The sequence below is a fragment of the Hesperophylax consimilis genome, chromosome 15, assembly GCF_061612785.1.
Source record: "Hesperophylax consimilis isolate HC1 chromosome 15, BYU_Hcon_1.0, whole genome shotgun sequence".
Taxonomy (NCBI): Eukaryota; Metazoa; Arthropoda; class Insecta; order Trichoptera; family Limnephilidae; genus Hesperophylax; species Hesperophylax consimilis.
Window position 1 is genome coordinate 26,642,555 of NC_142850.1, and position 23,324 is coordinate 26,665,878.

Below are 23,324 nucleotides of genomic sequence, written 5' to 3' on the forward strand. Positions count from 1 at the left end.
GTTACAAATATTAAAAATGTGTCCACTTCCGAAGTTATTAATTCATCATCTAGAAAAATAAAATCTGGTACTTACCGCTAAGTCCGCTAACTTTATAGTTATACACGGGTTATAAAGTTTTAAAATCGTTGAACGTAAAATATATTAATTGTAAGGTATTGTTTTATTAATCTAAAATATAAATAACTTGCATCCCTCGTGCGGCATAATTTTTTTTTTTTTTTAAATTCAATTATAATTTCGCCGAAATAAATTAAAATGTTAGCCTTGGGCAAAACCTCGATGAACGAGGTTGTGTCTCGCCTTAAGAATTGCTTTAGGAAGTATAGGAAGGCTGGTAATTCGCGCGGGCGCGTTAGACCTGTCCAGACCTGTCAAAAAACTTCCGAAAGAATAAGTTCTGTAACTTACTAAAATTACGTTAAGTGACTTTTGGTGTCGTTTACATTGGGAATTTGGCCAAACTCGCCTTCAAGAGCGATTTACAGGAAAAAAACTTACGAGTCTAACCCCAGCCTTAGAACATTAACAAATAACATTTGAGTTTAAACACACATACACTGGCATAATGAAGAAACTGATTAGATTACTTACCATTTCTTGTAATGAATTGAATTTGCAGCAACAATTTTTAAGAACACTATTACTTATATTGGAACTTATTTTTTTAACTTAGTAAACAAATAAAAGTAAACACTTTATTAATAAAGTTTAGTCGTTCCGATTGAGGTTAGGTTTTGCTAGACGCTAGACGTTAGTCGAAACAAAGCGCGCGCAAGCGTCACACGTGGTTACACGAAATGTGTCATAATAATATGAAAGGTGGCGGCCGAAGCGCGCGCCGGTGGCGGTGCGCGGTGACGCGGTAACATTCGAATTTTCGATGCGTTCGTTCCCGAATAATGCGTTTGCCGTCAAACAAAGTATTATATTAAATTAATTAAATATTGAAAGTACTTAAATAAAATTTATATTGTGACAAAAAATATATAAAAACATTATGTTTAACAATTTTAATTAGTGGTCCACCTAGGTCCTGGATGGGCCCAGGACCTAGGTAGTCATGACCCCCCCTGGGCTGGGGCCCAGGGGGGGGTCATGACCACCGTGACCCCCCCCCCTGGATCCGCCACTGCTAGGAGCCCCGACTTATGACACCACGTAAGGATTGGTTTATAAAGGGCCCCCTCCTATTTTTTTTTAATTTTTATGAACGATGAAAATTTTCCTAAAAAAAAGAAAATACAATTCGCTGGCACGCCATTTTTTCTTTTTTTTAATAATATTTAATATTTGGCTATTTTATATAGCGGTGTTTTCGTGAGAAATCACCTCAAAGGCGCTTTAAGATATCGAAATTCCCCCTACATGGTGTCATAGACACTGGATTTTCGAATGGTTTAAGAACTGGTAAGTTTTTAGATTCTCACGGCCAAAAGCATTTTTGTTGTTTGTTTTTGGGGTGTTATGCCGTGTTGCGCTAACTCCTTCTTTAGCCGACGTTTCGGACAGCGTTTTAAAGCGGCTAAAGAAGGAGTTAGCGCAACACGGCATAACACCCCAAAAACAAACAACAAAAAGGTTTAAGAACTGTTTGAAAATTCAGTCACTATGGCCGTATTGTCCATTAGGCAGTGTAAGCCACTGTCTTGCGGCCACGCATCGGCAAGGGGCCCCTTTACCCTAGGGGCCCCTTGCCGATGGTAGCTAAAGGTAAATGGTGCATGCAAATCGGATGTATAGTTTGTTTAACATGTTATCAACCAGGTTGAAAAACGTGTTAAAAAAGTTTCGAGAAAAACGAATTCAAAGTTTTGCTGAAGGATAATTCAACATACAAAGTGTTTCAAACGGTTTCACATAAAATGATCTATCTCCGTCAATTTTTCGAATTTCTTTAAAACATTTTGTGAGAGCATTCTTAACAAATACATCTTTCAAAAAGTTAAATTAAAAAAAGTCAATTTCTTTTACAGTGTTCTGGTGCCTTAATGCCTTGTTTAGGATTGGATCAAGGGAACATGGAGGCGTTTTGGGCTCCCCCCCGCCCTCCACCCTTAGTCCGCCACTGCATATAAGATGACCATTGATTTAGCATTCATTTTTATTATAAAACTTTGATGCATACAACAAGATTTTTTCCCTAATGTTTCTAGCTTTCACACTTCAAGGGTGTTCTAGGCCATCATTTCAAATTATGGAGAGAGGGAAGGTGAATCTATATATATTTGTTTTAATTTGGCAAATTTTAAAAGCAAAGATTGGAGTATGTGAATTTAAAAAAAAGTGAAAAGGAATAGAACAATGCGTAATCCTCATTCGAATAAGTGATAAATATATTTATTTTTTGGATTAACGGGGGAATTGTTGAAAGAACGATTTTGATGGGATAGTCCTTTGTATTGAGGCATAGCAGGCTCTCTTGGATTGACTAGTAATGTGCCAATACTTTGATCAAATATTGCTATGTTTGAAGATGGAAAAAATGTCAGATAGGGGAATGTGTTGTACGAGGGTAACAATAAAGTTGGATGCTCCTTGTTTTGCCAAGGAATCCGCAATAACAAACAATATCCATGCAAAGGTGCAACATGCAGCTGATCTGAAGGTTCTATCGTTTTTTCATAATTTAAACATAATGCATTATGATAAATCCAGTTAACCTTTCAGACCTGAATTAAAACTGGCAGTGGTAAAACATATTATTGTCTCTTAATAACAATTAGGACGGGTTGTTTCGGAGAATTTGAACAATTCATCAAATTTCAACGTTCATTTTCGGGTTCTGTAAAAGACTTATTCAAGTTCTGTTATTATATCATTGTAGGCTAATTGCTTGACAAAACTGAAATAAAAACAGAACTTGAAAAAATCTTTCACAGAACTTGAAAACCGTCAATTTTTATTCACTCTAGATAGTGAGGAAAAAATTCTGAAACCATGTATTTTGAGATATATGTATACACACGGTCTGAAAGGGTTAAATTTAATTTTACAACAAATTCTATTTAATATATTATTATTTAATGCAATATTAAACCGTTTCTTGTTCTTTTGAATGTCCTCTCCCAGCAGAGTTTGTCTTCTATAGAAAAGATCTACAGAAGAGCTACACAAATTTCAAAACCAATTGGTGCAGTAACTTCTTTTATCATATTTCCACTATTCCCCTGTTAGGATAATTTTGTACATATCTCAAGTTCAAAAACACTATTTTTTAATTCTTTGAATTCCTGATGAATGAATGAATGACCATAAATAATATAGTCTTTTGTTTTGTGTAGGGCCACGGAGGGCGGTCTGTCTGCCGGCGGGGCGGGGGCGGGGGGCCCCGAGGGCGGAGATGGGGTGGTGGGAGGGCCGCGCACCCCGCAGCAGATGGCAGCCCAGCGGAGACTGCAACAGACGCAGGCGCAGGTTGACGAGGTAAATTAAATGTACCAATTGTGTGTCTGTAACTCGGCTTCAATGAACTATTATTAATATGCTTTTAATTTAAGACACATTGTGTGAAGGATAAAGTAGGTACCTATCCATGATATAATATTATAACAGAACATTATTTTAATCTTTTTCAAAATAGTAATTATAATATCCCGTGATTTTTCGCGGGTCTGCGTTAGTATATTAATAATTACGGATTCATGGCAAAACAGTAAAGTGACAAAAGTAAGATTGGCAAAACAGAATAGTGACATAATAGAACACTCGCAAAACAGTGACAAACATAACAGTCGCAAATTGCAAAACAGTAGCAAAACGTAACTGTGACAAAATATAACAGTCGCAAAACCTAACAGTGACAAAACAGAGCAGCGACAAACATAACAGTCGAAAAAGAATACAGTGACAAAACCTCAAATCATTTAATTCTATGATCTGAGGACAAAACAGAACTGTGAAAAAACATAACAGGGATAAAACAGAACTTAGACAAATAAACATTAAGTTATCACTACTGTCTGGGTGGAAAATATAATTATAATCTTCTTATTGTCGCTTCTTAAGATGTGACTATATTTTTCTTTTTACAGAAACTAGAAATCAGAAATCGGAAACAAAATTTTAATTTTTGGCCATTCTATGAAGAATTTAAGAAATTACATTATCTTTCCAGTAATTTCAGAATGCTCCTATAATATCTTTATTAAAACCTTCTGTCTTCCCTGTTAATGATTGAAGTGGTGAGTGTAAAAAACGTCTCAACAATGTGTTATAAAAGTTTGCAATTAAATTTTCAGGTTGTTGACATAATGAAGACCAATGTGGAGAAGGTATTGGAGAGAGATCAGAAACTATCGGAACTGGACGACAGAGCAGGTAATGTTAACAAAACCAGTAACCCCTAAAGCCTCTAACATTTTACAATGTATTCCTCTTAGGAGAACTGTCACAATACAGATAGGGCGGATAAGATTTGCGCCTTACACATAAATTCACTGTTTTTGAACGTATTTCAAAATAAAATACTGTATTTGAAAGCAGGCGAAAGACTTTAGCATTGCAAATTGACATATGAAATTAAAAATATTAAAATTTTAACGCAAACAAAGATAAAGTTTGATTATAAAAGAAACATTTTTAATTATAATTAACGCAAACAAAGATAAAGTTTGATTATAAAAGAAACATTTTTAATTATACATGGTTTTCCAATAAGAGGTGTTATTTTGATTTTCAATCGAAAAAGATCAATGGTTTCGTTGCTTGTGTGGCACGTAGCGCCGTCTTGTTGAAAGTATACGTTGTCCAGATCAATACCATCCAATTCCGGCCATAAAAAATCATTAATCATCTCTCGATAGCGCAGTCCATTCACCGTAACTGTTGCTCCAGTCTCATTTTCGAAAAAGTAAGGTCCAATGACTCCGCCGGACAATAAACCGCACCAAACAGTCACGCGTTGAGGATAGAGAGGCTTTTCAGCAATTACTCTTGGGTTTTCCGAGCCCCCAGATGCGACAATTTTGCTTGTTGACGAAGCCACCGAGGTGGAAATGGGCCTCATCACTCAAAATGATTTTTCGATGGAATTTTAATAATTAATAATAGTGAATTTTAATAATTCCGATGCGTTGTTGAAGCGTGTATCGTTCCATTTTTATTAATGGCGTAGTTTCTACTTGTCAAATGCCAAAAAATGACAGCTTCAAAAGTAACATCTACTGAAATAGCGGGTTATTCAAAATAACAACTCTTATTGGAAAACCCTGTACAAAGGTATTATAAAAGTGATATATATATATATATTTATGTGATTATATATTTATAAAAGTACTTATAAGAATGGCTGGTTATATTCAGAGAAATGATTTTCTAAAAGCATCCTTAAGGATACGCTGGCAAACAAGAGGTTAGCCGTCAATCTTCCAAACATTTTTGTATAAAAAAATGTGGATCGTTGTGGCGTTTATGAAAAAGTGAAATGCAATTTATCCATAAATTTTCGTTTAAATGGAAAATTTTGTTTCCACATATTTACTATTAACCCTAAACTTGGTTTCAATCGGAACTGAAAAATTCCAAAAAAAGACACTGGCTCCTAGAAACAAATTTTTCCTGGATACAAATAATCTGACAATATTTTAATACTACATTTATATGTCCGTCACTCCTGGACACACTGATCCCTAGATTCCTACCCAACCCTCATACCTTTCTAGAACATCACATCCTTCCTTTCCTTTAAAAAATATTAAGGGAAATTAGTATTTAAATACTGAGGATTAGATTAGATTTATACCGAGGAAAATAATTTCCATCAGGGCCTATGTCATATTTGGGGATGCTGTGTCGTGGGTCTTTTAAAGGAAAGGAAGGAGAGTGTTATATCGGGGATTATTAAAGAATAATAGACTGTTGACTCAAACCTAGGACGTTTATTGACACTCTTACACATTTTTTATTATCTGTCAAGCGACGAATCAGGACTGCCAACATAGCAATACATATCATCACTGCCATCTAGACGGCAGTGATATCATCCTTTCCTCATTTAATTTTTTTTTTCAACTGAATGACCAAAAAAAACTTAAACATAATCACTATGACTAAATCTGACAGGGGGTTTCACCAATCTGCCAGCCCTAGTTATTACATCATTTTCCCCACTAGTTCTGGGTAAAGGATCACTAACATTTTTATTTTCTGGACTTCCCAAGTCATACCATTTTTCGGGATTTCCATAATTTGATTTTAACGTTATACAACTTTTTTTTATTTGGTTAACATGGACCTTTTTCCCTCTCCTCCGATTAAATGAATTAAATACACCCATGAACTTAATTTTAACTTAATAGTTCCCTGAACCCATTTCATAGGACCTTTCAATGCCAATTTCATAGGCCTTTCAATATGCCTTAAGTATACCAATACAATATCAGAGAGGAAGCTCTGGGAAGGAAAAAGGTATGAGGTGTGGGTATAAATCTAGGCATTAGTGTGTCCAGGAGTGACGGAAGAAAGATTTATCCTTCCCGCTGCGGCGCAAGGCGGTGGGTCAAGAGAGACCAGTTGGAGAAGTCAAAGGGTCTCCCCAAACCAGCCTCTCCCGATCCATACATCCTGAACACACCTCACCCCATGAACCTGGGCACCCCTGCTGAATCACCAAACGTAGCGAACCACTTGGGGGGACCTATGGCAGAGGTGTTTCTTCTACAATAAATGGTTCCCGGGGCGGTGGTACCCAAACCTCAAAAATATGAAAAAAATAATATAAAAATAAATTTTTCCTACTTTCTTTGTACCTTTATATGATGGAAAACTTAAGATTACAGAAGATTGATCTCCTGACTTCTGCATACAAACCTTACGCTTTGGACCACTCAACCCATGGATAGTAGAAAAAAGATGAATGGGCCATGAACCATTATTAGTATGAAGCCGCACACACAAAAGTGTGGCCAAAATCACTCACCAATACTGTACAAATAGCATCTACGCACAGCAGCGCCCCGCCTTTGTTTCTACCCACCAAACGCATAACTTTCATTCTCTTCATTACTTATGGTCTATGCAGTTTGGTTGTAGCTCGGCGACAGTCAGCATGCTACCATACCACATCTTCCTTTGATTCTATTATCTATGGTTATTACTTCATAATAAAAATAATACATATTAGAATTTCAAAAACTTAAATACTAATGATTTTTTTCCAGATGCACTCCAGCAGGGTGCTTCTCAGTTTGAACAACAAGCTGGAAAACTAAAAAGCAAGTTTTGGCTGCAGAACTTAAAGGTAAACATTTTATTTGAGCGATTTGCTTAAAATTTCTGCCTAGAGTAAAGACTGAACGCAAAGCTTCTAAATCAATATTTTCGATTAATCTAAATACCAAAAAATATGAATTTGAATAAATTGAAGCATTTCCTATCATTTTCCTTAGCAGAAATAAAATAAAATTGTTAATTACTTTATAAAAAATATAAGCGAAACCTAAAAAATTTTTTTTTTCATATAGAAATGTATGAACGCATGTAAGAAACAACTTTTTAAAAATCTAATTTTATGGCTAAGATTATCTGTTATAGTTTTCTCTCTTAAAAAATTATTCACAAAATAAATAAAAACCACTTTGCGCTAAAATCAACGGTTTCTAGACTCTGACTCTGAGACGTTTGCAAAGCGATTTTTATGCCTATACGTATATTTGTGGAGATGTAATGCACACATTTTTGGCTTGTGTATTCCTCTGAAGTCTTGTATGAGAGAGACAACCGTAGATATTATATAATGAGTATGCATCTTTATTATCACCTGTCATCTGAGATGATACCATTCATTATGTTAATTATTAACCCACTTCTGGAGGGAAATAGTTCTACCTTTTATGACGGTCATTGTCGATACATGAATGGCGGGAAGGGCATTACTGTCTTATAATTGTATATGAATATTGCACACGAATCTCTTTGTAAAAGATCCAACTGTATGTGTATGCATAAAAAATGTGATGCAAGTCTTCCACATCTTCTTATCATTTGTGTGGAAGAATATTTAATCAAAAGAGAACTAGAATTATGTTAAAGTCGTAGAACGGGTAATAAATCCTTACACTTATGGCACTTGCGATGCGGAAATTGTTGTTTTCTTATAATAATTTATGCTAAAGGTTTTCTCCAATGGAACCCTTGTTTTCTCCCACGTGAAGTGTGTTAAGTACAGTCTATTGACTATTATCCCGCCATCTCAATTTGACATTAAAAATTTATTACAAATGGCTACTATGTATAAAAAGGGCAAAGAAATAGTTATTTTGTAGAGTAAAAAAAAAAGATTCTGATTATTTCCCTCTTATTACAAATAAAACCACATAGTTTTATTATCTGGCTTCTCAATTTTCAATCATCTTTTTTAACAATATGCAATAACATGGCGTCAAGTTTTTATTTTGATATTTCAAAGCTCCAGAACTCACAATGGGAATGATATAATGAGGTGAAAATAGTTGCGTTGATCTAGACATCCTAGTCATGACATCGATACAGATAGTAGGCACCTCTGAAATGTCATTATGTAATTGATTGACTACCTATATATTTATATTTCAGATGATGATAATTGCCGGTGTAATTGCTGTAATCATTCTGGCCCTGATAATCGGTAAGTAGCGCAGGAGGAGATGAGAGGTATTCCCTGAACAATAATTTATTTTATTATTCTAAAAATCACACATGGTACCCCCACACTCCTTAAATATAATACTAATTACCCCATTTTAATATTACAGCTAACTTCATGTAACTGCGTACATTATTTATCTAATGAAAACTGCATACTTGGTGAGTCAGAACGTAAAGTGGGTTCACTACCCATTTGTACTCTGTTCTGTGTGATTATTTATGTTGTGGCAATTCTCTCAGTGGTTCTATCAAACGTACTTCTATACTTCTTGCCTGATCTATGTATCTCTCTACTTTCTATCCCGATCTGTTCCCGAAACTTCTCCGTGTAAGCTCCCATGTATCCTTGTCGTTTCTGCTGTTGGGTATCTAGGATTTAGTTTTCAACACTTCAGGGTTAGGTAAGGTAGTCACAATACATACTATTTGCAAGTAGCAATGCCTAAAACACCAAACATTTGCCAGCAAGAAGGGAAATTTATATAGGGACAACGAGAAAGTCTGCTCGAAGAAAATTGTTAATGATTTTACTAAAGACAACATAAAAGAAGCTCCTAGATTACATTCAGAAGTTTCCGGAACGCCACAATGCTGACACACTTTTCTAAAATCAATAGGAAAGTTATTGTCTGTAAAATTTAATTTCCAGCTTGAAAGATAAAGGACAGGACAGCCAAGTATAAATTATTAGTGGGTTTGTAGCTAAAATTCTGAAGTTTTCTCAAAGCCACCGTACTGAAACAAGATACAAATTATTCATTTCACCATTCTACATAATAAATATATGTACCAGTATACAAGAAATCTCTTTACAAATTACTTTGCTAAAGTTTCAGTGACTAGATATTTCTCAGCTACTGAGTGCACTCAACCAAACAAATCTACAAACTTATTTCTTTCCTTTCAAAACATACACTTTCTGCCTATAATACTATGTTTTTGATTGCCAACTCAAACATTTAGATAAGGAACAGGAGAATTTTTGTTGTGATGTAAAAAAAACTTATTTATACAAACACTATAAAATGTATGTACTATTTGGTATGTATTAATGACTACAAATTTATTTATATTTATCCCTTTTCTGCATGATTTTCTACTACTTTCAACGCATGTTTTCAGTTTTGTTCATTTCTTGTACCCATGCCTTTGCTTTACTTTGATAATAATATTTATTTTAAATATGGGAATAGAGGTAATGATTTTCAACTTGAGTGCTATATGAATATATCTTGAGAATTACTTGCCTAAAGAAATGTTTAGGGCTGAAAAATGATAATCACAACCTCTAGATGCAATTATGTATGATTATTCCTTTGATCATCAAATATTAAAAAGTAGATTAGTGAAAAGCTTCATTCTTTAAATTTATAATATTTAATGCCAAATGTATTGATTCATCTTTTAATGCACAACCGGATTAAAGGAATGTTAAAATTTCATTAATTCGGTTGCTCAGTTCCTACATGGCCGAACAACCGGATTAAATGAATGTTAAAATTTCATTAATTCTGTTGCACAGTTCCTACATGGCCAAACAACTGGTTAAATTAATGTTAAAATTTAATTAATTCTGTTGCACAGTTCCTACATGGCCAAACAACCGGGTTAAATGAATGTTAAAATTTCATTAATTCTGTTGCACAGTTCCTACATGGCCAAACAACCGGATTAAATGAATGTTAAAATTTCATTAATTCTGTTGCACAGTTCCTACATGGCCAAACAACTGGTTAAATGAATGTTAAAATTTCATTAATTCTGTTGCACAGTTCCTACATGGCCAAACAACCGGGTTAAATGAATGTTAAAATTTCATTAATTCAGTTGCACAGTTCCTACATGGCCAAACAACCGGTTAAATGAATGTTAAAATTTCATTAATTCGGTTGCACAGTTCCTACATGGCCGAACAACTGGATTAAATGAATGTTAAAATTTCATTAATTCTGTTGCACAGTTCCTACATGGCCAAACAACCGGTTAAATGAATGTTAAAATTTCATTAATTCAGTTGCACAGTTCCTACATGGCCGCACAACCGGTTAAATGAATGTTAAAATTTCATTCATTCGGTTGTACAGTTTTTACATGGGCCACATAAAAAATAATGTATTTAGCAAAAATTACAATAATAATTAACATGAGACTGGAATTGAAATATTTGGAAAATATTGTGTAATTTTAAGGAATCATTTATCAGAATATGATAAAGTTTCAGAAAAACATAGAATGTGTCAATATTGTATTTTCTACCAAAATAATTTATTTTCATATATTATTATGAGTAGGTGCCTCTTTTAATTTAAACTAAACATTACTTAGTATTCCCAGAGAGAGGTCGTACATACATGATGTCATTGTTCTAGTGTTTTCTGTCTTGTCCGTTTTCATACAAGACGTGTGAGAAGATTTTTCATGATGACATAAGTAAGACCTTTCTCTACTCTAAACATAATATTGTTAAAAATTGAAGACAATATTAGTGATTTTTAAACGCAAATCTGAAACAGAAAAATCAGAAAAGGAAACGGTCACATCTGGGACCAGATGTGACCGTTTCCTTTTCTGATTTTTCTGTTTCAGATTTGCGTTTAAAAATCACTAATATTGTCTTCAATATTTAAATATTATAATTTGAGGTTTTACTCAATAAGTTATTCCGAAAAATAATAATAATATTGTTATTTCATTAATGTGCGTGATTTGAGCGCAGAAGTATTTCTACTCTTCAAATTTCATTTGAATAAATGTCCTCCATTTTTGAACTTTTACTCTGCAATCAGAAAATTGAGGAAAAAATACAACTTTATTATTAATGAAAAAACTTCGTAAATTTTCCATCATGTTCATCACAAATTTTACGATTGCTTCCTGAAATGTTTCTGACTGTCAATAATTTTAACATTTTTTTAGAATTGTACTGATTTTATTAAATGCTAGCTAGTTGGAAATAAATATTTTGCAATCGCATTTTTTTCTCGGATATTTTGAATGAAATTTTGTGCACATTCTTAAGAACTTAATTTTTACACTTCACCAAGTCAATTAATTTAAAAAATTTCTCTTTAGAATGTGCGCGGCAAAAAACACACAAGCAGTAAAAACTATTAGAGTGTTCAAATGAACACATTTTTTAAATCATGCTTATGAAGTTTTGTAATTTCATTCGGCATCCAAAACCGTGATTTTTTCATAATTGAAAAATAAAATTTAAATTAATTTTTTATACAATTCTTAATAATTTTCTTTTTATAATGCCATTTTTAAATAATGTACGGCGATCTACGAACTGATTTAGGATTAAATGGCAATTTGCCTAAGAATGTCACAATCACGTTATTGGGTTTCGAATGAAGATAATGTACATACATAGGCAGCAAATATTTCTTAATGAATTAAGGGGATAGTCCTTTCAAATAAATGTTGTTCCATTTCATAATTTATGAACCATAAACTACAATACTAAAATACCCACGACACAAGTTCACAAATTAATATTTTATATAGACTCCAAACAGGGAGAACTAGCATTCTTTATGTCATCTTATGAGGTTCTGTGAGGAAGTTATATCGTCAAACACTTTGTTTGTCATTTAGGATTTTTTAGAATTGAATAGACGATATTATGTACCTATATGTACAAGAAATTGAAATGCAAATATGTATTATGCTAAAAAGTTCATAAATTTTACTTACAAACAGAGAAAGCAGCATTCTGTGTGAGAAGACTGTCTCCTTAGCGTTTATTTGTAGCTGCAGTAATGTGTGAAAGAAATATTAAAACTTTTATATTTTTCTAGGAACTTAAATATTACATGGGACCCGCCTTAAGAAAACGAAGATGGGATGAGTAATAAAAATTATATAAAGCATATTCATACAAAGCTATCACTATGTGCTATTCCTGTATTTTTAATCTATATATTATTATAACATATAACTTGAAGGACCAACGCTTCTTCTTAGTCAAAGTATTTTTCATCAGAAAATAAGGTGTTCAGTGCAATAACTTGGGGAGGTGATTCTAGAAAAAACAATGTTTTTTTACAAATTACAAAGTTTTCACAAATTTTTAAGTAAAAATAAGTAGGTAGCGTAATATTCCTTATAATTTTTTCTTGTGTTTCATAGAGAGCAGTTCTCTGACTTAAAATTTTTACTAATCAACAACAAATCATTGTCTTATACTATGATTGAAATTCATTCTGTATCAGTGATACCCTGATGAGAAACCACAACTCTGAATGGAAACAATGCCTGAAATAACTAATGAATTTCCAGGTAATTCTCAACATTACTCTCCACCCTTCTCATTTCCTCTGGCTTCTCGGATAGTTTCACTGACTTCAGGCAGGCCTTAGGGGCTGGAGCCCTGCATTTGCAGTGTTGAGGAATCTTGCCCATGCACGGTACAAAGCACTGCAATTGCAGTGTCATCCTTAACCTGTTAACCGAGCAGGACGTATAAATACGTCAAACGTAAGCAGTATCCGGTACGGGTAGGACATATGAATACGTCCTTGAAATATATGTTGCATAAGTAAAAATAATAAATAATATGAAATTCGTCCTCCGAGCGTGTGTACTGACATGTCCTAGTGAAAGAATTATATGCTGCGTAATTCAAAACGGAAATCCCCGGTTAACAGGTTATACATTATTTTTTTCTTCAGGTATTACCTCTAGTTGGTTAAAGACAAAAATAAAAATGTCACTTTATCAAGTATTATCTTGTCAAAGTGTTTTTAATATATTTTTAATGTAAAACAGCACAAGAGTCTCAACTACTCCCAAAATTTCTGGAGCCAGTGAGACTACGGAATCCCCAATTGGGGTATGTTCTGAGGCTGAAGGTAGTGCGGAGGGGAAGGAGATGGGGAAGAGAAAGGTGGGGAAGTATCTGGCTATTCATACTGGTCACCAGCAACGTTTCAATTCTGAATGGTGGTCTTACACCAGGGCGATACTGAAAGTACCTTCCACTCTGGAACATGCCGCACATATGCTATATATTATTTTTAATGAGTAATTTGTGAAATAATACAAATTAATCAAATAAAATTTACAGAACGCACTCGAAATTTGAACTCGGAGAACGGAGGCTGTCGCATGTTGGCTTTAACAAAAAAAACTTTTTATTGAGTGTGGTTTCTTGCCGGCCCTTGTCTGTTAAATTCCTTTTATAACCGTGGCCGATATATTTAAAAAATAGAATTTTAAGCACTGCTAAAGGGGGAACTTCACAAATGATTTTTGTACAAAAGAGACAATAAAGTATTTTTCTTGCATTCACTATGATGAAGAATCAACTCCTGAAGCGATTGCTCTGTACCAGTGAACACCTTTTATGATTACATAAATCACATACTCCGTCAGAAAAAAATAAAGCGTAAAAAATGTAACCTCTTACCTCCTAAAATATGTTATTTTTTCTACAAGAATTCATTTTAACCTTGAAGGTATGCAACAGTTGTAAATTGAAATAATTTTTTTTATTCTGAATATACAATAAATATTATTCTAACTTGAATACACCAAAGTTAGGAATATTTTCTCTTAATTTTTTATCACTTGAAAATATACAAATACACAATAATATATTATATTATCTGTAAAATGGGGTAAATGTAAAATGTTGTTTAAGTAATTGGCTAATAAAATGTTTAAAGTTTTATTAAAAAAAAGAATAGTCGGAGTCATTGATGTAAAGAAAAAAATATTTGTATAAAAGAATTATTATTACATATTGCATTATTATACTATCATCAGATATATCGATGAAATATTTAAGATCACATTATATTCATTGCGTGCAGAAATGCATAATAGATTAAAATATTATATTAACTATGTATGTAAAGATATATAAATAAAAATAAACTATTATGAAGTATTAAAAAGTGTTTTTTTTATACCTACTAGGTGACACTGTATTAAAACACAAAAAAGTTATTTTCCTCACTTGTATAAGAAAATAACTTTTTTGTCATAATGAATCACATGAAATCGAGTAAAATTACTTTTTTGTTGTAATAAATCGCATGAGGAAACTAACTTTTTTGTCATAATGAATCACAGAAGAGAGGAAAATAACTTTTTTTATCATAATGAATCACATGGAAGTGAGCATTATAACTTTTTTTGTCATGATGAATCACATGGAATTATAATTATAATGATATAATCTAATCTAATAATATGAAATCAGTGGAGTAAAAGAAATATTGAGAGTCGTTTTTATAAGGAGAAAAAACATTCTATTGATTTGATTTATCAAATTTGAGTTCTGAATCAGAGGAGTTATAAGCTAGGTTATTCGGCAATCTGGAGGGCAGGACAGGCTGAAGGTTTACTGAGAGGCATAAGAAGCCACAGCTCCTCCATTCCGTACAAATTCAACTGACAGATATCAAGATAAAAAAAATTAAAGTAAAAGAAATAATCTGGTAATTCCCCAGAAAAAAATCGAAAAGGAAGAAGATTCCTTCACAGCACATTTTGTATAAAAAAATAATAATTGTGGAGTAGTAATAACTGTCAAATTCAGAAAGTTTTCCCCCTACAGAGAACAGAGAATGCAACAGATTTTGAAAAATGAGACCGGTCTAACTATGAAAATGGAGCAATAGAATATAAAACTAAAAAAAATTCAGCCATTTCTGTATTTACGTAGTTCAACCCACATCAATCAATTTTAAGAGTTAATTCGCCGTACCGATCTGGCTACACACACACACATTCGAGCGCCGAGCATCTCATGCAGTGATGGTATGTCTAGAGAAATTTCACTACATATAGGGAAAAAAAAGTTTAGTGTATAAGGAAAAAGCACAAATATAGGGAAATTCTAGCCATAATTCTCAAGCCAATTTGAGGAAATATCAAAATATTCTGAGAAAATTTCTGGAAACTTAGAAATTCTCTAGAAACTAAACATAACTCCCCCCCTCCCCTAGGATATAAATAAATATTAAGGGGAATTCAGTACTAAACTTGATTACCTCATACAAACTTAATCTGAAATTTAGGAATAAAAATCTTTTTTAACCCATCGGCATACCTGCCACCAAGAATGGGGGGCTGTACTTTTTTCGCATCGGCATTTGACTAAAACTTTTCCCTTATATTTATATAGATTATAATGTTATTGTGAACTATCTAAAAGCATAAAAAGTGTTAAATATGGGGTGCAATACTGCACAGTAATAATCCTTCTCAATATGCAATGGGTTACCAACTGCGAATGAGGTCATGATCGCAGAATCGATCAGTACGTCGCAGGAATACACCGGCAGATCTATATATATTGACCAAATAGCACAGATATAATGTGGTGGAAGTTGAAACATCCCACCCTAAATCATGTAAATTTGAAAATATTTGAGAACAAATCCAGGAAAACTTCGGAAGAATTACATCATACATACAATGAAAACCTTTATTCTTCCAAGGCGTTATATTATATAAGGCACTTCTGTTGATCTATTGCTACAGTGCATACTGCTCGCCAATAACCAGTCCAACGATAGCTACCTATCATTGAGCGATAGCCGCCCCTAAATTTAGGTAGACGAATTTTTAGAACTTATTTCAAAATTCTTGAAAACAGCTCTATTATAAAACCTGTGGAATTGTGGGATAAACGATGAAATCTAGATGGATTCATTGGCTTTAAACTACAGTAAGCAGTTTATACGTTTCCACATTATATTATTGTAAGGCCGAATCCAAAAATGAATGCGCGGAAATCTTCATTGCTGAAGGCATTTATTTTGTAAATACCAAATCGCTCGAGTGGCTAATGCCTACATATATTTGAGTAAAAGAAAATATGTGTACAATATTTAAAAGTGTAGTAGAAAGTAGTAGCAGTGAGTAAAAAAATTTTATAAAGTAAATTACAAAATCCAATTTTATGAATAATATCTTTAATGATTCATCAACATTAAACACATATATTATTTGAATGTACATAATATGCTATAACTAACTCTACATGTATCTAAATCAAAATAAAATCTTGGCTCCTAAAAATGAAAATTGTCTCAAAAGATTCAATTTTCCCAAATTATTAAATTGCTTTAGAGATAATAATATTTATGGTCACATATTTTAATTGCCACACAAAAATAGTAGTTTATTGATGCAAACAAGGTCTGCCAATAAAGAAACGTGATTATTTCAATACAGAACATGATTTACACGTTTAATCTAGCTTATCCATTGTTACACTGTGTTTAAATGTACAAACTTATCGCTGCAGGCAGTCAAAAAAGGAACTAACAAACTTATTTAATCCATAATACAGTCAATTCCGTTTTAACAGTGTTTTTTTGCATGGTTTTGAAAAAACATAGACCTCAGAGGGCACTGGTATAATATCCAACCTTATTAGAATCCTAGAATATTCCCATAATTCGTGTAGGAATGAACGATAATGTGTTTTTCTGAGGAACACATTGTTCTCCGTGTAAAAACAGAATTAAGTGTATATGCAGCGATATTACCATCTGCACAGGAAGTATATCGATCTGTACGTGAAAACATGAAGGCAAAATCAATCAAATATTTATAAGACCATTCTTAGACCCCCATCCAGTCGTATGACTTCCCCATTAAGTAGGGGGTTTTCTATGATGGTGGTCACCATGTGTGCAAATTCGGATGGACGACCCAGCCTCTGGGGCGACAGCGTCATCCTTGCGAAGAATTGAAGGACTTTGGGTGGCATGTAGCTGAGGATCGGTGTATCGAAGAGACCTGCCAAATAAAATATATTATTATTTTTTATTAATGGTAAGCTTATGTTTGCACAAGATGAGGTTTTCATGCAAAGCAAAATGATAACAAATTATTATAAGCATTATATTATTAGCCTGAAACACAAATATAAATTGAAAAAATCTTCCGAGATAAAATAAACACCGCAGGCGAGAATTGAACCCGCACATTCTGATTGCCGGTCAGGTGCACGGAACCACTGTGCTATGTCCGGTTATTTTTAACTGCCAAATAATCAAATCAATCAATTCCCGACGGCGGCATTTGTTTTTTCTAAAAGATTTTTTCTATTTATATTTGTGTTTCAGGCTAATAATTATTTCTTATAATAATTTGTTAAAATATATTATATTCAAAATGCATGGATTCATTTTGAACAAGGCATTCCAATAAAAAAAGATTTGAGATGCACATTGGGGGCATCATAAATATTATTCAAAAATATATAAATTTACACCGTGTTCCACACTCGTACTGCAAAACTTTGGGGTAAATTATACATGAAAAACTAAGCAAAAACGAACAGATATTTTTTTTATGATAAATTTTTTATTTTTGTGTGGACACAAAGCTTTCCTGCACACACACCTTATTATTTGTTCCCACTCGGACAGCTGTTCTATTTACGATTTGAAATGTGAGGGTGGCCATTTCGCTATCTGAACATGTATTAGTTACTCGCAAAAGTAAAGTCACAATTACACTCACTGGACAATTTTTATTACAATACTAGCTGTACCCCGCCACGCGCTGCTGTGGCTCAGTCTGTCTGGGCAGATAGAGAAACAATGCGCGTGTTGCTTTTACTTCCAACACATGGCACTTTAAAATAAAAAAAGCGTGCTTGTCCAACAGAGGTAGGGTTGCCAGCTCCCGTTTTATGAATTAGAGGATTTGATACGATTAAATAAAGGACATATGATGAAAATAAAGGACATCAATATTTTTTTAGAAAAATGCTGTTATGGTATTAGTAGTTATATTTATTAATAAAAAACAATGTTAATCGAAGCCAAGTAAGTAGTACGACCTTAATTAGTCATTTTGCATTCAAAGTAATAAATAAAGTTAATACTTAGTATTACTTTTGGCTGCTCTAAGAGCTTCTTCGTTTTCTATGATGAAATTATAAAATTGTTTGCATTTCATGTTAGTTCGACTTTATTTGTAGTTCTGCTTTTACAGTATCAATATTTAACTTATTTCGGTTTTTGGTCAACGTATTCGTACACAAGGAAAAAATCCTTTCGGCTTGGGCATTAGAAACGGGGATGGAAAATACGTAATGTATTTTTTTAGCAGATTCTTGTTTTCATCCGTAGATTTGTGAATTTGAATCCAAATTTCAAGAACATTTTCACACTTCTTATCGTCTATAATTTTCGTCAAGAGAGGCTTTAATATACAGAACTCTTCATACAATGTATCAAGGTTAATATTAGGTATATGTAGTTTTGATACCATGATGCACAAATCCTGGAGCTTAATTTCTTTCGTCAGTGTCAGCGGCTGCCCGGCAGTGTTCCCCTCCCCCGCATTTCGTCTCAGCCGCCCGCGTGCGCCGCGCTCGCCGCCTCGCAGCACATCGCAAATCACGCTGATTCATTTATTTTGTCCAAATTAAATGACAAAGTATTGTCCTCTATTGAAGATTTTAAATTAGAGGACAAGATCAATTTTTAGGTCTGAAATAGAGGACGTCCTTTAAAATAAAGGACGTCTGGCAACCCTAAACAGAGGGCACTGTTTTTAAACGGGTGACATCTATATTATATAGGTATATAAAAACACATGCACGTAGAACTTTCGGAGATTTAAGATTTTGAACAAACGAATATTAACATTTTTATTTATATCAATACATATATCTTTTCCGATTTTATGTCCGGGTTAAATCTTCCCCATAGGAAACACTAAACCCTTCCACACACTTTTCCACAAATGATCATCTAGTCAATCAACATTATGCAAGTGCATTATATAAGCATAATAAATACAAAACAATACAAGAACAACACGTCAACTCACCAGAGATCAAATGGGAAAATAATTCACCGACTCTAGATATTTTCATATCAGAGGGTTCGGCTCGGTAGAACTCCTAACAGGGCCTATAAATCCTACTGATCCCTCAACATAAATATTTAAAAAATCTTTCGTTATCCTACATGTATTTAAAATGAATGATTTTTGCATTTTTATATATAAATGTTTTGATAGATCTAATACGCCTAAATTTTTGATGAGAGAGCTAGGTATAAAGCCAGTAGCCGAAATAACGAATGGTAATATTTTTATAGTCTGAGAATGCCAAATTCTTTTTATCTCATTTCCTAAATCTGTGTATTTTCTTATTTTATCATTAACAGATTTTTTAATATAATAGGAATTTGGAATAGCTACATCAATGATATAAGTTATTTTTTTAATTTTGTCATGTAAAACTATATCGGGTCTATTATGACTAATCGTTCGGTCTGTTAGTATAGTTTTATCATAATAATATTTTATAAAAAACGTTTTCTAAAAATGAATTTGGTTTGTATTCATAATATGGTATTATATTACGGCAGTCAATCAAGTTATGTTTAATTACCAAACTTTGGTGAATTATTTTTAAAACTTGATTGTTCCTAATATTGATATTTTTTTTTTTTGGTAAGTAATTAGAATTGAATTGTTTAAAAATCTTTATTATCTTAGTTATGTTTTTTTTCTTAGATTACCCCCAAAGTTTTGTGGTATGAGTGTGGAACAAAGTGCATCATAAATTTATATAACACAGTTTTTATTAATCTCTCAGAACGCCGAACTTTCGTGAACGAATACTCTTTAGTGTGACAGGGTATATTTTATTAACCTTCGGTATGCAGAGCATCGGCCGAGTCTATTTTCGTATAACTTACTTGTTTTTTGCAAAATTATGTTTTTGTTGATTCATTGTATGTACTTATCATAAGTGGTTTCCCCAGAATAGCTACTTACATTCAGAGAAATGATTTTTTTCTCCCTCATTTTCTATACAAAAGTTAATAAAGATATTTCAATGTTTTTAATTATACGCTAAATAAGTGTCCTTCACAATTAATCTAAATAATATTATTTGATTAATAATATGGTAACATGACATAAGGAAGAACATTGCAAGGTTGATGATGCTTTCACAATGGACGCGCACTTGTTCACAGATAAAACAAATATGTTGGCAAGTCAAAATGACAATACAGCAGTATGCTAGGAGCATTTTTTAAGATGCAAAATCCCTCGACAAGAAAGTATGATTTTTTACCTTGCCGATTGGTGAGGCTGGCATTCATCAGATAAAATTTTACCTTACTGACAGGCAATTTTGGCACACAAGCGGTTAATTTAATAGTACAAAAATTTCTCATAAGGCAATTGATTGTATTATTTTAAAATATAGCTATGCACATATTCTAAAGATTTTAGTCCATATTTTGTTGAGTGTATTTTGAATAATACAATGTTTTTTTGGTTTCTGTCTTGTGTCAGTGAGCGTTGTGATTATAATTGAATATGTATGCTGAGGGTTGAATTACACGCAAGATGGTATTTGTTATTTAAAAGGTAGGAATGGTTTTAAAGAGAAGGATTTCCCACAGCAAACTAAAGATATTTCATAGTAATCCGTAATTAGAAAAGTATTTATAGAATCTCACCGGGCGCAATGGCCATCACCCGTATGCCCTGTCCGGCCATGTCCCGAGCGAGAGGCAGCGTCATGCCGGCCACAGCTGCCTTGGACGCGGCGTACCCTGCCTGGCCCGATTGGCCATCGTATGCCGACGCGCAGGATGTGTTCACTATCACGCCGCGCTGGCCGTCCTCGTTGGGCTCATTCTCGCCAATCAGCCCAGCCGCCAGGCGCACCGTGTTAAATGTGCCTACTACATTTACCTGGAAGACAACAAGTTACTTCAATATGGTTTTATTGAGCGGAAATGGGGATATCTTGCGCACATCTGTTAGTTTAGGTAGATTGAATTGGATTGGGTTAAATGTGATGAGATAGTTTAAATTTAGGATGCAATATTTTTCCATACAAATCTTAAATGCGTAATGATTTTTTTCATTCCGTTTACAAAAACCATATATATTTGCATTGGAGAACTCATGGCTTTACTTTAGCTAACCTTGACAAAATACTCAGAAAATTACATTGTATTTTCCATATTAATTTTATTTAAAATTGTTGCTAACTAATCCAACGGTAACATATCTTTTAACATAATTGTGTACCGATGTGTATTTTATACAACACGACTGTACCCACTTATATCTATATTAAATAAAAAAATAATCGGTTTGTGGTGTAAACTCAGCAAGTTGAATTTAAAATATGACAATAATAATATTTGGATGACTTGTATATCAGGTAAATTTTTAGATTCTCACGGCCAAAAGCATTTTTGTTGTTTGTTTCGGACATATTACACATATTTCACATCTTCGGATCTACCGGATCTGCCCTGATGATGGACACTGCAACGCTGTCCGAAACGTCGGCTAAAGAAGGAGTTAGTGCACGTTACACGGCATAACACCCCAAAAACAAACAACAAAAAAAGACTTGTATATCGCCGTTTTTGTGACAAATCACCTCAAGTGCACTGGCCACTCTGACAATGGACAATGTTATAATTATTTTAACAGGAAGCAGTAACATTCGCAATACTCACCATTATAACCTTTTCAAAGTCACTAAGTCTGTGTACTGTTTTTTTGTTAAAGTTACATGTTTGGAAGCTTGAAGCAATGGCAGCGCAATTCACCAAATTGTCTAACCGACCGTATTTCTCTTTGGTAATTTTCAGTACATTGGTCATATCACTTTCCGAGCATACCTTAAAAGATACAAAAATGGACATTACAATAATCATGCATGGTACTTTGAGATGGATTGGAGATGGTTGATTCAGAAATGTGATTATAAGACATGCCATAAGATTTTGTAGGTCTCTAACACTACGGGTGTGCTGTATGTGTTAAAGATTCTGTAGGTCTCTAAGACTGCGGGTGTGCTGTATGTGTTAAAAGAATGCCAGATGACAAGACACAAAAAATGATGACTAACTAAATTAGTCTATCCACTTCTATTGGGTGCCCCAGTGGAAGTGGATAGACTGTGTGGAAGAGGACAGGAGCAGGACGGAGAGGTCTGTGGACAGTAGGCGAATGGTGAGGAATCGCAGTCGGTGGAGTGGACTTGTGGAGGAGGCCTACTCCCACTCTGGGATGAGATTTTGTACAAACATACTGAGAGCGGATGCGAAAGGATAGTACTTAATATCTCAAAAAAAGCATTAAAGCGAAATAATTGCGTTAAGTACTGAATTAAACACATATTTAAAAAATAAAATAAATGGTTATTCTCCTGTAAATTTAATATGTGGTTTGTAGTGTCTGCAGACTTAATTGTTTACATGGTGATAATTGTTAAATTAAACTCACATCTGCATGGACAAAAACCAAATCATCGCCAAATTCTTGCTGCATTTCAATCCCTTTGGTTTCTTGAAGATCGCATACTACAACTTTTCCACCCTGTTTTATCAGCCTTTTTACGGTGGCTCTTCCCAAACCTGAAACTCCACCAGTCACAAGACTAACCAGAGACTGAAAAATACAAAGAAACAAAATTATTTTAAGTAGTTTCAAAAATGTTGTGTATAATCAAAAGCATTGCCGTAATAGTTACCTTCGACATATTTTATTTAAAAAAATTTATAAATTCAAATTAACATAACCTAAAGACGCGCCGGATGTCTATTTACTTTTTCTATTTATTATTTTTATCTATGTTTTTCATACTGTCAAATTGTCTTATTCTTTCTATGGAATTAAATACTATTTTAAGTAAGTACGTTTGTGCATAAGTATTATTATATAAAAGT

At 33.5% G+C, this 23,324-nt stretch overlaps 2 protein-coding genes across 2 annotated transcripts in view; one reads left to right on the plus strand and one right to left on the minus strand.

Moving 5' to 3' along the window:
* LOC149417571 (neuronal synaptobrevin-like) overlaps positions 1-14,405 on the plus strand; it is a 57,115-nt gene extending 42,710 nt beyond the window's left edge. The window contains exons 2-6 of the mRNA XM_089640408.1: positions 3,285-3,426; positions 4,242-4,320; positions 7,161-7,240; positions 8,554-8,605; positions 12,429-14,405. Coding sequence (XP_089496534.1) covers positions 3,285-3,426; positions 4,242-4,320; positions 7,161-7,240; positions 8,554-8,605; positions 12,429-12,436 — 361 coding nt within the window. The 3' untranslated portion in view covers positions 12,437-14,405. The remainder of the gene's footprint in view (positions 1-3,284; positions 3,427-4,241; positions 4,321-7,160; positions 7,241-8,553; positions 8,606-12,428) is intronic.
* Positions 14,406-16,551: 2,146 nt separating this feature from the next.
* On the minus strand, positions 16,552-23,231 carry LOC149417572 (3-hydroxyacyl-CoA dehydrogenase type-2-like). Its single transcript, XM_089640090.1, has 5 exons — positions 23,129-23,231; positions 22,882-23,046; positions 22,110-22,274; positions 21,090-21,327; positions 16,552-17,388 (listed from the first exon to the last, which is right to left on the minus strand). The coding sequence occupies exons 1-5, from the start codon at positions 23,135-23,137 to the stop codon at positions 17,198-17,200; spliced, it is 768 nt and encodes a 255-aa protein (XP_089496216.1). The 5' UTR covers positions 23,138-23,231; the 3' UTR covers positions 16,552-17,197.
* Between the last annotated feature and the right edge of the window lie 93 nt (positions 23,232-23,324).

What these genes read in the sequence shown, in the direction of transcription:
- LOC149417572 (XM_089640090.1), bottom strand. An exon ending in TGGTTTTTGTCCATGCAGAT is followed by an intron (nt 22,275 to 22,881) that starts GTGAGTTTAATT and finishes GTATCTTTTAAG; the next exon opens with GTATGCTCGGAAAGTGATAT. An exon ending in GGTGATGGCCATTGCGCCCG is followed by an intron (nt 17,389 to 21,089) that starts GTGAGATTCTAT and finishes TTTATTTGGCAG; the next exon opens with GTCTCTTCGATACACCGATC.